This window comes from Cloeon dipterum, chromosome 4 (genome assembly GCF_949628265.1).
Source record: "Cloeon dipterum chromosome 4, ieCloDipt1.1, whole genome shotgun sequence".
NCBI classification, from domain to species: domain Eukaryota; kingdom Metazoa; phylum Arthropoda; class Insecta; order Ephemeroptera; family Baetidae; genus Cloeon; species Cloeon dipterum.
In genome coordinates, this window is record NC_088789.1 from 22,980,849 (window position 1) to 22,996,169 (window position 15,321).

The 15,321-nt window shown below is 39.3% G+C and overlaps 1 protein-coding gene across 1 annotated transcript; it reads right to left on the minus strand.

Annotated features, from left to right (window-relative positions):
- Positions 1-4,112: 4,112 nt before the first annotated feature.
- On the minus strand, positions 4,113-8,422 carry LOC135942450 (cyclin-dependent kinase 9-like). The gene is given in 7 exon segments (XM_065488569.1): positions 4,113-4,526; positions 6,562-6,700; positions 6,757-6,875; positions 7,079-7,245; positions 7,305-7,395; positions 8,069-8,153; positions 8,211-8,422. Coding segments are annotated over 7 exon segments (1,227 nt in total).
- Between the last annotated feature and the right edge of the window lie 6,899 nt (positions 8,423-15,321).

Genomic DNA, 15,321 nt, shown 5'->3' on the forward strand with positions numbered 1-15,321 from the left:
AAGTGGAGCGAAACTTTGAAACTGACGGGATGAGGGCTACTTCCAAAGAGATCAGCTCATATACATCCCTCTTTCCCTCTCCCAGAAACCATTTGAAGCAAAAATGTTTTCTTTTGCATTCTGTTCCGCTCTGCAAGAGACCATCAATGGACAAAAGGGTGTTTTTGTTTGTCATCCCTTCCGCCCTCCCAAAAATGCCACTGGCTATACACCTGCGAGTCTGCGAACAATTATTTTCAGATAATATACAACCAATTTTTAAATTTTAGAAATACCTATAGTATGTATGGTGCATCGAATGCCTAAAATCTTGCAAGGCTGTGTGTTAGAAGCAAGCCCCAGCACCTGCACAAGCATTGTTGTGAAGGTTTCCGTGCGAGGTTGGAGCAAAACAAGGACAAAAATATCCGCCAATATATAATAACAACATGGGTGGCTTTATCACCCGCCGCTCTATTGAGAGAACTCACACATTTATGCACGTATTTTTTTTCTTTTGCCTCTCCCGACCCTCAGGTAACTATATTGTATTCGCTCAAAGGATGCGAACAGAAGGAGAGAGCTCAACTAAATTGCTGCTTATTCACGCCATATAGGATGCGTTACACTGAAAATTGAATATGGCATCGGCCAAATGCCATTTCAAGCAAAAGCGTATCTCAAGACTGGGAAACGAAACTGGATACTGGAATCCGGTCCTATGTGGTTTTTTACATGGAACCAGAAATAATTTAACTAGAAAAGAACAGGACAGGATATTTTAATGAACGAAAAATGTATTTTTTATTATTCAGATAAAAATAATAATAAAATTACTATTCTCGCGAAGCCAAAGAAGCAAATTGAAAAATGTAGTTGGGTTTTATTAATAGTATTCTAGAAATTCCTCAACAAAAATAAAAAACAGCATTTTTCAATTTTTAAGAGTTATTTGCTCCTCCAAATATCGGGTTCTAACAATCAGAATTGAAAAAACTACTCACCAATAGACTCACCCTGACCTCCACTAAGCAGCCAAAGCGTTTAGGGAGTGCTTTCCCCATCCCCTTTCAACCCCATTGCTACAATTTTTTCATACTTCCTCTGCGGGCTTAAAAATATTATATACCTAAAACTCTTCTAAATTAACACCTCGTCCCAAAAACAGATCTTTCTACAAATGAAATGCAAATTAATATAAAAATTTAGAGGGTAGAAAAAGTTTTACTTAGTCGAGGGAGTTTAAGTATACTGTATAGAAACTGAGATGCAAGCTAAGCACCCTTAAACCCTTCAGCTAGTTAGGGAAGGTCGAGATAAGTTCTACAGTGGGTAGTTTTTTCAATTCTAATGGTTTGGACCTTATAAATTTCAAGTTGCAAAAATAGCAATTTGAGCAGTTATTTGCGAGATTGGAGGTCAATTGGACGCGATTTTTCAGCGTAGAAATTTTTAGGTGGCAGTTATATTTGCTTAAAGTACTTGTTAATAGATGGTGAAATTCCAAATTTGAAGCTCGGGAATGGGGGCGTTCCCTATTTTTTCGGTATCTCAAAAATTCCCGAAAAACGAATTGTGTTAATGAATTGTAAACTGCAACTCTTGACTGCGTTGAGGTATCACCTTGAAATTTTCACTGCCCAACCTAGTTTTTGATCCTGAACAACTTTTGCATTTACAAAAAAATCCCAGGTCGAAGGTCAAGGTCACCTTTTGCGACCTTTTTTTGAAAATTCAAAATTAAGGGATGATAGCCCCCTACGATTTTTTTGGGGTTCAGGGCTGGAATGTAGCCCATGAAATTCTGCACAAGCACACCAAGTTTCATAGGTGCACACGCGATAGTTTTGCTGCAATTCGAGTTTGAAGTTTGAAAAACTGCTCGAGGCCGCTTTACCGCGCGTGGACTTTGAGCAGCGAGTTCACCTCTCGTTCGTCAAGTTATTTTTTTCACAATTAACTTGCTTAGAAACACCAAGAGGGCCTAGGGTAGACCAATGAAAGTTGAAATTGACCTTCAGGGTCTCTCTCTGGCGCGACCATGAGATAAAAATTTCGAAAATTTCCAATTTCCTCGAACTTGGTGTCTTTTCATAGTGTTTTAACTGCCGTACAGCTCAAATATACAGCCAAAACTGCCGAATGACAATCCTCAAACCGGTTCTTGAAATAATTGTGGCAGCAATTAATCCAGACGTGATGCTAGAAATTGTCAAAATTTTGAAATCTTGAATTTATGAAAAGATACTTCTATTTTGTACACATGAAGTTCATATTGAGTGTTAAAATTTAACGATCGTTTTTTTTTACAAAGTTGAAAAATTTGCAACCACAATTTTTTCAAGAACCGGTTTCAGGATTGTCATTCGGCAGTTTTTGCTGTATATTTGAGCTGTACATCGGTGAAAACCTATGAAAAGACACCAAGTTCGATGAAATTGGAAATTTTCGAATTTTTTTTATCTCAGGGTCACGTCAGGGACAGACCCTGAAGGTCGATTTGAAACTTCCTTGGTCTACCCTAGGCCCTCCTGGTGTTTCTAAGCAAGTGAAATGCGAAAATCATCAACTTTACGAACGAGAGGTGAACTCGCTGCTCAAAGTCCACGCGCGGTCAAGCGGCTTTGAGCAGGTTTTCAAACTTCAAATTCGATTTGCAGCAAAACTATCGCGATTGCACCTATGAAACTTGGTGTGTTTGTGCAGAATTTCACAGGCTACATTTCAGCCCTGAACCCCAAAAAAATCTTAGGGGGCTATCATCCCTTAATTTTGAATTTTGAAAAAGTCGCAAAAGGTGACCTTGACCTTCGACCTGGGATTTTTTGTAAATGCAAAAGTTGTTCAGGATCAAAAACTAGGTTGGGCAGTTAAAATTTCAAGGTGATAACTCAACGTAGTCAAGAGTTGCAGTTTACAATTCATTAACTGAATTCATTTTTCGGGTAATTTTTACATACCGAAAAAATAGGGAGCTTCAAATTTGGAATTTCACCATCTGTTAACAAGCACTTTGAGCAAGTATGACAGCCATCTATAAATTTCAACGCTGAAAAATCGCGTCCAATTGACCTCCAATCTCGCAAATAACTGCTCAAATTTAAAAAATTCAATTCAATAATATGGAATTTCTTGCACAAAAAAATCGATCTTCCAGAAATTCCTGAAAAAAGTAATTGGAACATGGAAATCTTCAAGGTCGCATTTTTGCAATGGTAGTCGCGGTTTTGAAAACAATACCCGACTGGCTGGCGCGGCTCGCCAAATCTGGCGGCTGGCTCAAAATTCGAGCGCGGCTCGGCTCGCTCAGACTTCTAATGTAAGGGACCACCACATAGAATGACATAGTTTAATTTCATATAAATTTACTAAATGCTTTTGAAACCATAGATATTTACCAATATTATCTTGGAGAATTAATGCATTTATAAGTGGACAATGGTTTGTTTTATTATTTTGGGAGCCTAAGATACTGCAGGCTATGGGTTATCCTTTTGCATGCATTATGGAAAAATCAGCTTGCTATGGTAATCAAAGGGGTTGCTTAAATGTTAAATAAAAATTGCTTTTTTTTTTAGTTTGAAGGCCAGTTTTTTAAGACAAATATTTACATGGTATCTTTAATTCTTTTCAAAACTCTAAATTTTAGTGAAACATAGCAGGATCAGTAACTGACACACACCGTGTTCCTAACCCAAGCAATGATTGGAATGGTTTGGATGAGTCTCAATTCATGATTAATTATGCTGTTAGCTCATAATGTTCAGGGGCAGAATGCCTACTGACTCACTTTACATTGCCAACTTAAGCACATTCAGATCTGGGAAAATGTGAAAGTAGTCTTAATCCCTGCTTGCTGGTTTAACACTTGATGTCACGCGTGTGATTTTATCACGTTTGTCATTTTGATAAGACCCCAAATGCAGGGACAAGGGGTTTATTTGCAAAAATTTTAGTTCACATGGCTTGTTGCTTTCAGTAAAGAAATTGTTACATTAATTCAAAAATAATGGAATGCAAGGCCAAATTTGATATCAATTAATTTGGTTTGAGAAAGGAGTTGACTCTGCGCCATGCTTTTGAAGGCAAAGGAATTATTTGCTTTAGAATCTCGCACTCGGGTTATATTAGAGTCAAAATACTCTATCTTGGTAACTATGAAGGAAGCTTGGTTTTGCCTGGGCCCTTTGCTGTGAAGGGGCAGGCCTGCGAGGTGGCGCGAGATATTAAAACATGCTATGCGTGTGCTGAGCTAGCATATTAGACAAGTCAGTTGGAAATGGATCTGTCCAGAAGAAATCGTGATTCAAAGCAACATTGCAGTCAACTCGCTTCTTTGGATCCAGCATCAACAGCTTGTCCAGTAGGTCACATGCGTAAGGGTCCTTCACGAACGGCTTCAGGCGTTCTATGATCATGCGCTTTTGGCCACTCGGCAACTCGAAGTTGTTAAACAATTCTAGCGACTCAACACCAGGCCAAACATCAGTTGTGATGGAGCCACAGAGCTGGCAGATGAGAGTGAGCTGCTGTATTTCAGTATTCCCCTGTGAAACAAACACCAGAACATGATGAACTTAAGTTAGAAGAACATTAGACCTAATCATATTTTTTTTAAAAAAAACATCATATTTATTGTTACACTACTTGTTTTGCCGAAATAAAGAATGCAAAAATGTAGTTAAAGGAATTTGCAAACTGTTGTTTGAGGCTTTAAAAATTATAAACATAATTTTGAAGAATTTTTTAATAATATGAATGCATTGACCTAGTGTGAAAATAAACAACAACAATAATTACTGTCCAAAACAAATTTAGGGTGCAATAGTGGAACGCTCTGAAATATTTAGATGAGTTTGTAAATTAAATTTTATTAATCAACATGTTCTTGAGTGAAATGCGTCTGGAAGTCTGGATATGAAAGATATTAAAATTGAAAATTCCTATCCAACAGAACAAGCGTGCCGCACACGCTTGGCGCTGCGCGCGCCGACGAGCCGTTCCGCGGCTCTCCCGGCGGCGTGGAAAAAATCGCGAAAAGTCGGTCGGGGGGGGGGGGGCTCAGGTCGGGTACCCTGATAAAGGTCACTAGGGTGATTCAGGTGGTAGGGCTGGTCGAGACGAATCGCTAGAGACCTGGCGGATCGAAATCCGTCGATCCGTCGAATTTATACGAAAATAACACCGTGTGTCGCCAAATTCAAGTCGTCGAAATCTCAAAAATCGCAAGAAAACGACGCCAAAGTGCCAAAATGAAGCAACGTCAAAGCCGGCAAATCCGGCGAATAGCAGAAATCAGGTCGCTCGACCTGGAGAAGGTCGGGTATGGCCGAAGGTGAAAGGTCGTCGTCAGGTATCTTCAAATGTGGCCAAAAACGAAGAAAAAAGTGGGAAAAAGCGGCCGCGGAAAGGGTCTCAGGTCGGGCTACCCTGAGAAAGTTAGTCAGGGTAGGCCATTTTAAAGTGCTCTGCGATACCTTTCATTTGAGACGTCTTGAGCCGGCTCAGTCAGCGCGTTCAATTTCTCAAGAAAAACCGTCTTAGTAGACCGAGCGATATCGAGCTTTCGTGCGTCGAGCTGGGCGAAAGCAAACGAAACCGCGTGTCTGCAGTGCTAATTGCGGCGACGGGATCGAAAAATCCGCGAAAAGTTGGGCTTTGATCTCAGGGTGGCTTACCCTGAGAAAGGTCGTCAGGGTAGCTCAGGTGTCAGGGCTCATCGAGACCTCGCGGGTCGAAATCCGTCAAACCGTTGAGTTCATACGAAATGATGGCCGTTACTGTGTGTGCAGAAAGCACGATAAAGATATAAAATCCCAATTTTAATTTTTCTATGGGCAGCAGAAAGCTCAAAATTGGTTTGCACACCGGCAGCATGTATGTGGATGCTGCGGATATGCAAAGATCACGATCCGAGTCGATCCGCGGAAAAATTGGCGAATTTTCCATTTTTGCGTGTTGCACTGATGGCTGAAGTGCTAAAAACCATGTTGTTCAATTTTCAAAATGAACCCGCGGTCAGAGTATCTATAGGATCGGGTCGTGATTGGTATCAAAATGTTCGCGGATAGATTGGTCGTCCAACGACCGAGTGTTTTACGCGACTTTTTGTCCCGGAAAAAGCTACGGCCGGTGGAAGTCGAAAAATGTCGAAAAATAGGGGGAAATTCGCGAATTTGCCAGCGCCGTAGCGGAAAATCTAAGCTTTCAGATAACCTTCAGTAAACCTCTCTGAGAATGAAGTTCACCCCTTGCTTAGCTCACACGGCTATGCGTCATATTTTTCATTTGCTTGGTTCATTGCGAAAAAAAATCCGAAAAATATTGGATTTTCGAAAAATTTGGCTGAAAAAGTTTGCCACCCGGGTTTGGCGGCGACCGGGGCCGAATTGGCGATTTTTTACCCAGGAAGATAAAGATGCGATTTTTTTATTTTTTTCAAATGCCATTTATAAAACAATTTTGGGCACTACTATTTTTAGGCAACATCTTGTTACATCGCATGTCTTTAACGGAGAAACATGCCGAATAGAGAACCAAATAACAATAATTTTATATCATAGCGCATGCAGAATATCTTACCTGCATTAAGGGGCTCCTGGTCCACATTTCAGCCATTATGCATCCAGCTCCCCACAGGTCCACAGGAGAACCGTAATTTTGGTCTCCGAGAAGCAGTTCAGGAGGGCGATACCATAAGGTCACTACACGATTTGTGTATCTGGGAGGGAAATTTGCTTTGTTAAGAGTAATTAATGCTAGTGGTACGAATATTACCTATTTTCTTGTCCAGTTTTGGGAGCATTGAACGGTCTAGCCAAACCAAAACTGGCCAATTTTAGAATGCCTTTGTTGTTCAAAAGAATATTGGCAGTCTTTACATCTCTATGCAGTATCTGGAAAATAAATCACATTTTATGTTGTTTTGAATACGTCTGTAGAGGAAAAACTGCGCATAGCTCAACACCCAAACTCGTTTCCCTTGTTGAAGAAAAGGGCAACAATCAATTCAACAATGAAAGTTTTGGTGTTTGTTAAGCGATGCGCAATTTCTGTACTTCCAGAATGGATACAAAGAGGGGAACTTTCTGATTTTTACCTTGTTGCTGTGGATGTAATAAAGGCCATTCAACAACTGTTGCATCACCATTTTTATTTCGCCCAAGCTAAATTTGACGTTGACATTTGAGAGAAGACCAGCAAGGTCATGCTCGCAAAACTCAAAAACATAGTAGAAATTAGTGATGTATTTGTTTTCTCGAGATGCTGAAAGAGCAGGAACAAATGACAACAAATACTTGAAAGAGTGTTGAGTAAATACGTACGTTTTGTGCGGCATACCTCGATGAGATCCACAACATTCTCGTGCTTGAGATTTTGCAGGATTTTCAGCTCTCTCAAGGCCGTGATTGGGTACTGCAAGAATAACAAGATGATAGCATGAAGTACCACAAATTCAATCGCCTGTAAAATTGCGCATCGCACAACACCTTAACTCAATTTTCTTCATTGCAGGAAAAGATCAAGCATCAATCGATTCATCATTAACAATTAGTTTGTGGTGCAATGCACAATTTGATCTCCACCAGGGGGTATCGCCAGAATTTTACACCAAGGCTAAGTGCATGCAAACGTGAATTTCCTTGTTGCAAGAAAAGGTGAACAATCTATTTGACAGTGAAAATTTGAGTGTTTGTTGAACGTTGCGCAATTTTACCAGGACCAGGACGAAATTAAGGACTGATCACCACTAAAAGGCTTTCTATCTATACACTCTGATGCTGAAATTAATTTAATATTTGAAACCCAAAATTTTCAAGCCCGTATTTAACATGTTCACTTTGCTAACTTGGATAAAAAAACCATCCAAGGGCTGCTCTTAAAGGAACACCAAATGTCAAGGTACTCTCTACACCCCACACAAGAGGACTCACGCTTTCCGATCACTCACACTTGTTGCTCTGATGGGAAAGAATCATAATACCCTTCCCAGAGAGAAGTGTGCGTTGGTCGAAAAGTGTGTCTTCCATTCCACATTCACAAAAATGATCCAATTCAAAATAAAAATGGCACAAAAATAGTTCCTTACTCCTTCTTTCTCATTCTCCATCAGCACCTTTTTTAGAGCCACAAATTTCAGCGGGTTTTTCCTGTCTCTTGCCTTAAAGACTTCACTGAAATAGAAAATTAATTCAAATTTACTATGGTATTTGAGAAACCACTCAACTAACCTAAAGGTCCCCTGTCCGATTTTGGCGACCTTTTCGTATTTCTCCACGTCATCACAATATGGGAATTTGCAGTTCTCCATGTATTTTTCTTTGTCCTTCATTTGACAGAGCAATCCTGACGCTATAAGTGGGTCATCGCTACTGGAAGAGCTAGAGGAACTGGAGGAGCCGGACGGGCGTCCACTGCTGGTGCTGGCACTAGTAGAAGCCATTTCTCAAAGTTGAAATATTATTTCTCCTTCGCGATTCTCAAGCTCAGCTGTGAGGGTGTAAAAAGGTCTTCCTGTGTACACATGCATACATAAAAACATTGACGGTTGACGTTATAGCATACCAAGGCATAAAACAATCATAATGGAAAATTTATAGTTTCTGCTGGGTTACACATCTCGCCATATTGTACCAAACATTTTTCCTGTAAAAGCAGGATTAAATTTGGTGTAATATATGGGAATAAAACTGTAAAACGTCCTAAAATTTGGATTTATACTGCACTAAACGCCAGATCATCTAGACGCGCGGATCCCTGATTTTTCACTTAACGGGATCTATACAAAAAGAATTAAAATTGGTTAAAACCCTCTAAACATGATATAAGAATTGGATAAAACTTAGTATTAAGCAAACTGTGTGCGAGAGTCTAAAACACACGTACCACACTGCTCAGCGCGCAGTGTGTAAGTGATATATGTGCTAATCTAGCACTTCACGTGTATTATGAAATGGCATTCCGGATAGGCAGCTACGCTCCTATCTGAACCCTGACCGGCCTACCCTGGCATATTTTCCATAAAAAACATTTATATCGAGTTTATACTTCAGAGAGTAAAAATATGTAATGGAATTATCTAGGCATTGACAGTTTCACACTCTTAAATTTATCGGAACAGCTATAAATAAAGAAATAATTTCTCTAGTGCGTTAACCCCGAGCAAGGAGGATGTCTGTAGCTTCTTGATTTTTCACGCACCCCCAGCATCGCGCCAGTCAATACATTATTGTCAAAGCACACAAAAGCGATCGGCTGCAAAGGAAAAGTTTGACCTGCGAGCGACTTTTTTAATTGTGAAGCAGCGCGTCCCCTGTTATGCACAGCCTAAATATGTGTACGGGCTAAACACCCTCGGAGGGTGCTGCGTTGCAAGCTCGTCTCGCGGTCACAGTTGAAGCGAGCGACAGGCAACAACTATATATGTGACTCGCGGCAATCGTGCCCAAAGTAAAATTTTCAGAATTTAATTAACTAAGAGCAGACTCGATTGACGTGTTATTATCTTGATATCAACACACATTTTAAATATATACGATGCGAATTAAGCAGGAAATCAACAGAGTGATCCTCTCCCGTCCCTAATTCACGCGCGTGGCCCACGTACATACACACATGCAGGCAAGTACGTTTTCTAATTACAAGGCATCGCCACACCAACGCAAATATTTATACATAAACGCATGTATTTATGCAATGTATGTCTGCCACACACTGAAGTACATACCGTTTCATTCTCGCGCAACATGCTTCAATTAAAAATCTAGATCGAGATCGAAGCTGTCAATGCTGCATATCCATAATATCACCCACTTTGCATAAAGAAATAATAAAATATTTGCCTAAATAAGCAATAAGTTGCGCGATTTTTGACAAGTTTTACGGACAGTCTTTCCTTTATATTATTATGCAATAACTTAAATATGTGAATTTCGCTCCATTCTCATCTCGTCTAGCGCGTCTACTAATATGCAGACTCAAAAATAATTTCAACGAAATTTTTCACTTTTCAAAAATTTATTTTTTATTAGGTATTTGTGTGTATACTTGACCCAGTCTACGTCAACATGCACGCGTGTTTTTTCACCCACATACCCTTGAGGGTGGGAATTCAAATAGTGCGGCGTACATGCTTCACCGTTCGTTGCATATTGTTAGCAATAATTTAATATTTTTTTCTTTATTTAAATTATTTTCTTGATTAATGTGCATTTCATCTGTCTGGAAATTTTTTGAGAATCCTTTCTGGGATCAAGGATGTAAATATTTTGTTTCATTCATATTTACATAGAAATGTTTTATGCAATTAGGGGAATTTTCAATTTCAAATTGACCAGTTTGAAGCCGCCAACAGATGGCGCAACCACAGACTTTCTTAAAAAATTTTGTTTTAAGCGGTTTTAAGGCATTTCCGCTGCGATTGCAGACTCAATCTAGCTATATTGCATTCTTCAATTAATTTGCTTTTTTGACGTACTGAAAACCAAAATCAGTTCTGCCATTCGCCGTAGAAACGTTGGAAAAAATATTTTCATTTCAAAAAATAGTTTCTACGGCGATTGGCTGAACCGATTTTGGTTTTCAGCACGTCAAAAAAAGCAAATTAATTGAAGAACGCACAGCAGCTAGATTGAGTCTGAAATCGCAGCGGAAGTGCCTTAAAAGTGGAAGTCTACGGTGGCGCCATCTGTTGGCGACTTCGAACACTTAGGGTTTATGCAACTGGTGTGAATTAAGAAACAAATTCAAGGAGCAGTTTGCGAAATTGGAGGTCGATTGGACGGGAATTTTTGGCGTCGAAAGTTTTGCTTTAATTAATTTCTATTAAATGGTGAAATTCCAAGCTTCAAGCACGGGAATGGGGGCGTTCCCTATTTTTTCGGTATCTCAAAATTCCCTAAAAATGAATTGTGGGAATGAAAGGTGGACTGCGTTGAGATATCACCCTGAAATTTTCACTTTTCGACGTAGTTTTTTATTCTGAACTTTTTCAGCTGACAAAAAATTCGCAGGTCGAAGGTCAAGGTTTAAAATTCGAATTGCAGAAAAAACATCACGATTGCACCTTAACTTGGTGTGCTGGCGCAGAATTTCACGGGCTAAATTTCAGCCCTGAACCCCGAAAACAACGAAGGGAGCGATCATCTGTTAATTTTGAAATTTCATAAAAGGTTTGACCTGCGATTTTTTGTAAACTGAAAAGTTGTTCATGATTGAAAACTAGGTCGGGCAGTGAGAATTTCAAGATGATACTTCAACGCAGTCAAGAGTTTTTGTCCACCTTTCATTCTCACAATTCTAATTTCGGGGATTTCAGAGATAACGAAAAAATTCCCGAGCTTTAAATTTGGAATTTCACCATCTATTTAAGCAAAATGTTCGACGCAAAAAATCTGTCCAATTGACTTCAACTTTAGGATTTAGCGGTGAACACTGCTCAAAAACCTGGTTTCACATTAAATGTTTTGGATTTTGAGATTAAACAACCTTTTGTAAAATTTTCAAACTTGGACATTATTATTTTACATACTTCTGCTTAGTTTATGAGCATAAATAATATGTGCTGTCAATTTTTAGTCCTGCATTTTAATGCAATGCATAATTAGTAGCATGGTTTTCAATTGCACTTTAACAAATTAATTAAACGCGCGCGGAATAAATGGAAACTTTGCTTAGCACTCAAATGTGCATGCAAACAATGTTCTCTCCCATAATATACTATTAAATATATTTTTAATTCATATATAGGTGATGGCAAAAAGGCATCCAATCCGCAGACAATGGACAGCGTGCCAAGATTATTACACAAGCTGCGCCTTTGGACTCTGGAAAGTTGGGAAGCAATGCAGTTGCCTCTGATGTATTTGATCTCCAGTGGATTCATTGTGGAACAGCATTTTATTAAAAATAAATATACTGCTCGATGCATCAGTTGGGTAAGCCCTTAGTGTTCGAAGCAATCACCAGATGGCGCCACAACCTACTTATACTATACTTCCGATCTTATAATTAAGGAACTGTCACTGCGATTTCAAACTCAATCCTGCTTCTGTGCATTCTTGACTTAATATATGTCCTCTTTTGACGTGGTAAAATTCAAAATCGGTTAAGCCAATCGCCGTAGAATCATGAAAAACTTTTGAAATAAATTCAAATCTTTTCTAACGTTTCTACGGTGAAATGGCTTGACTGATTTTTGTTTTTAGCAGTCTAAATGAGAAATAATTCAAGACGCAGATTGCACAGCAGCTGGATTGCGTCTGAAATCGCAGTGGAAGTTAGTGCGTTGCGCGGGTCGCGGGTTTGAGGGTTGAACCCGCAAACCCGCACCAAACCCGCGGGTGCGGGTCCAGATTTTGCAAATCCAATATAGCGGATTGCGGGTGCGGGTTGGCGTTGTGCGGTTTGGTGCGGGTGCGGGTTCAAATTCTGAAAAAAGATATGGGTGCGGTTTGGGTGCGGTACGAAATAAGCGGGTTCGGTGCGGGTTTGGGTTGAAAATTTGTACCCGCGCAAAGCTCTATGGAAGTGCCTTAAAATCGAAAATATAGATAGATGGTGGCGCCATCTGTTGGCGGCTTGAACACTAAGGGTTTACCTAACTTGTGTATTGAAACCGTTATAGAAATAATGTTCCACTTGTGTCATTTATGCTTCATAACATTCATCGGCCATCAAACGAATATTATCTAAACATTCATTGAATATTAAAAGAGCTTCAAGCAATATTCTCGGAACATTCACAGAACATAAAACAAACTTAAAGTAAATATTCAATCGGAATGTTCCCTAACGTTTAAAAAGCGTCACATTTTCGTGTGTCAGTAACATTCCGCTTGAATGATCCGCAAACATCAGTGGAATGTTCTAGAACATTAAACGAACACAATTTGCTCGCTGGGACGCTATTGTAAGCAAATTTTTTTTATTTAAAGTAGCATTATATTTAGGCCACAACCACCCTCGAAAGACCCTCCCTAAAGACGAAACCCTGATGCCACCACACTCCTCCTCTTCCCACCATTTTAACTTAGGGCACAGTTGCCGCGGGTCACAGTTTCCTGTCACTCATTATTATCATACACACACGTCATCCAAAAATTGGCCAAAAAATCTGTTATGGTAAAGTTACAGTTTCTGCCGCGTTACACATCTCGCCAGTTATGAGAATTCCATGTAAAAGTAGGGGTGGTGAAAACTTTTCCATAATATATTTATAATATCTACTGTCTTTCCATCTCCAAGTAGTGTCACAACTTAACGATTTCTTTGTCAATTCTTGAGCAAAAGATTTATGTATGTATACATATGTATATAAGCGGATAACCGACAGAAAAAATGATAACTTCATTGAGAAAGCAAGACGCGAACAAAGAGGACGAGATACGACAAACAGGAACTCGAAATATAAATATATAAAGATAAATGTATCATACATACCAAATTTGCTGACAAAAAACAACGTGTGACTCCACGTGTTAAAACCAGGGCGAGAATAGAATGGAAAACCCTGAGAGATGCGTTGGTTTTGCAGGCAATCAAGTCCCTGACAGAGGCATAGAGCGAGAGAGAGCTGAGAGGTGCATGTGCGACAAAGGAGAGCGAAACTTCGAAACTGGCTACTTCCAAAGAGATCAGCTCATAATATAATATCCCTCTTTCCCTCTCCCAGAAACCATTTGAAGCAAAAATATTTTCTTTTGCATTCTGTTGCGCTCTGCAAGAGACCATCAATGGACCAAAGGGTGTTTTTGTTTGTCATCCCTTCCGCCCTCTCAAATATGCCACTGGCTATACATCTGCGAGTCTGCGAACAATTATTTTCAGATAATATAGAACCAATTTTTAAATTTTAGAAATACCTATAGTATTTATGGTGCATCGAATGCCTAAAATCTTGCAAGGCTGTGTGTTAGAAGCAAGCCCCAGCACCTGCACAAGCATTGTTGCGAAGGTTTTCGTGCGAGGTTGGAGCAAAACAAGGACAAAAATATCCGCCAGAACAACATGGGTGGCTTTAGATTCAAATTTTGGTTTATTACGGATCAGCAGGGCAACTGTGCCCCATACATTTTACTTTAGCCCCCGCCGCTCTATTGAAACAGCTCACACATATATTCAGGTATTTTTTTTTTCTTTTGCCTCTCCCGACCCTCAGAAGACAATTTGTTTTGGCTCAAAGGATGCGAACAGAAGGAGAGAGCTCAACTAAATTGCTGCTTCTTCATGCCATATAGGATGCGTTACACTCAAAATTGAATATGGCATGGGAACCTCTTTCAAGCAAAAGCGTATCTCAAGACTGGGAAACAAAACTGGATACTGGAATCCGGTCCCTTTGTGTTTTTTTACATGGAACCAGAAATAATTTAACTAGAAAAGAACAGGACAGGATAATTTTAATGAACGAAAAATGTATTTTTTATTATTCAGATAAAAATAATAATAAAATTACTATTCTCGCGAAGCCAAAGAAGCAAATTGAAAATTGTAGTTGGGTTTTATTAATAGTATTCTAGAAATTCCTCAACAAAAATAGAAAACCGCATTTTTCAATTTTTAAGAGTTATTTGCTCCTCCAAATATCGGGTTCTAACAATCAGAATTGAAAAAACTACTCACCAATAGACTCACCCTGACCTCCACTAAGCAGCCAAAGCGTTTAGGGAGTGCTTTCCCCATCCCCTTTCAACCCCATTGCTACAATTTTTTCATACTTCCTCTGCGGGCTTAAAAATATTATATACCTAAAACCTAAAACTCTTCTAAATTAACACCTCGTCCCAAAAACAGATCTTTTTACAAATGAAATGCAAATTAATATAAAAATTTAGAGGGTAGAAAAAGTTTTACTTAGTCGAGGGAGTTTAAGTATACTGTATAGAAACTTACAATTAGAGATGCAAGCTAAGCACCCTTAAACCCTTCAGCTAGTTAGGGAAGGTCGAGATAAGTTCTACAGTGGGTAGTTTTTTCAATTCTAATGGTTCGGACCTTATAAATTTCAAGTTGCAAAAATAGCAAAATTTAAAAATTCAATTTTTTCATTTTAAAATAATATGGAATTTCTTGCACAAAAAAATCGATCTTCCGGAAATTCCTGAAAAAAGTAATTGGAACATGGAAATCTTCAAGGTCGCATTTTTGCAATGGTAGTCGCGGTTTTGAAAACAATACCCGGCTGGCTGGCGCGGCTCGCCAAATCTGGCGGCTGCGGCTGGCTGAAAATTCGAGCAAACACGGCGGCGCGGCTAGGCTAGCTCAGATCTCTAATGTAAGGGACCACCACATAGAATGACATAATGGAATTTCATGTAAATTAACTTAATGCTTTTGAAATAG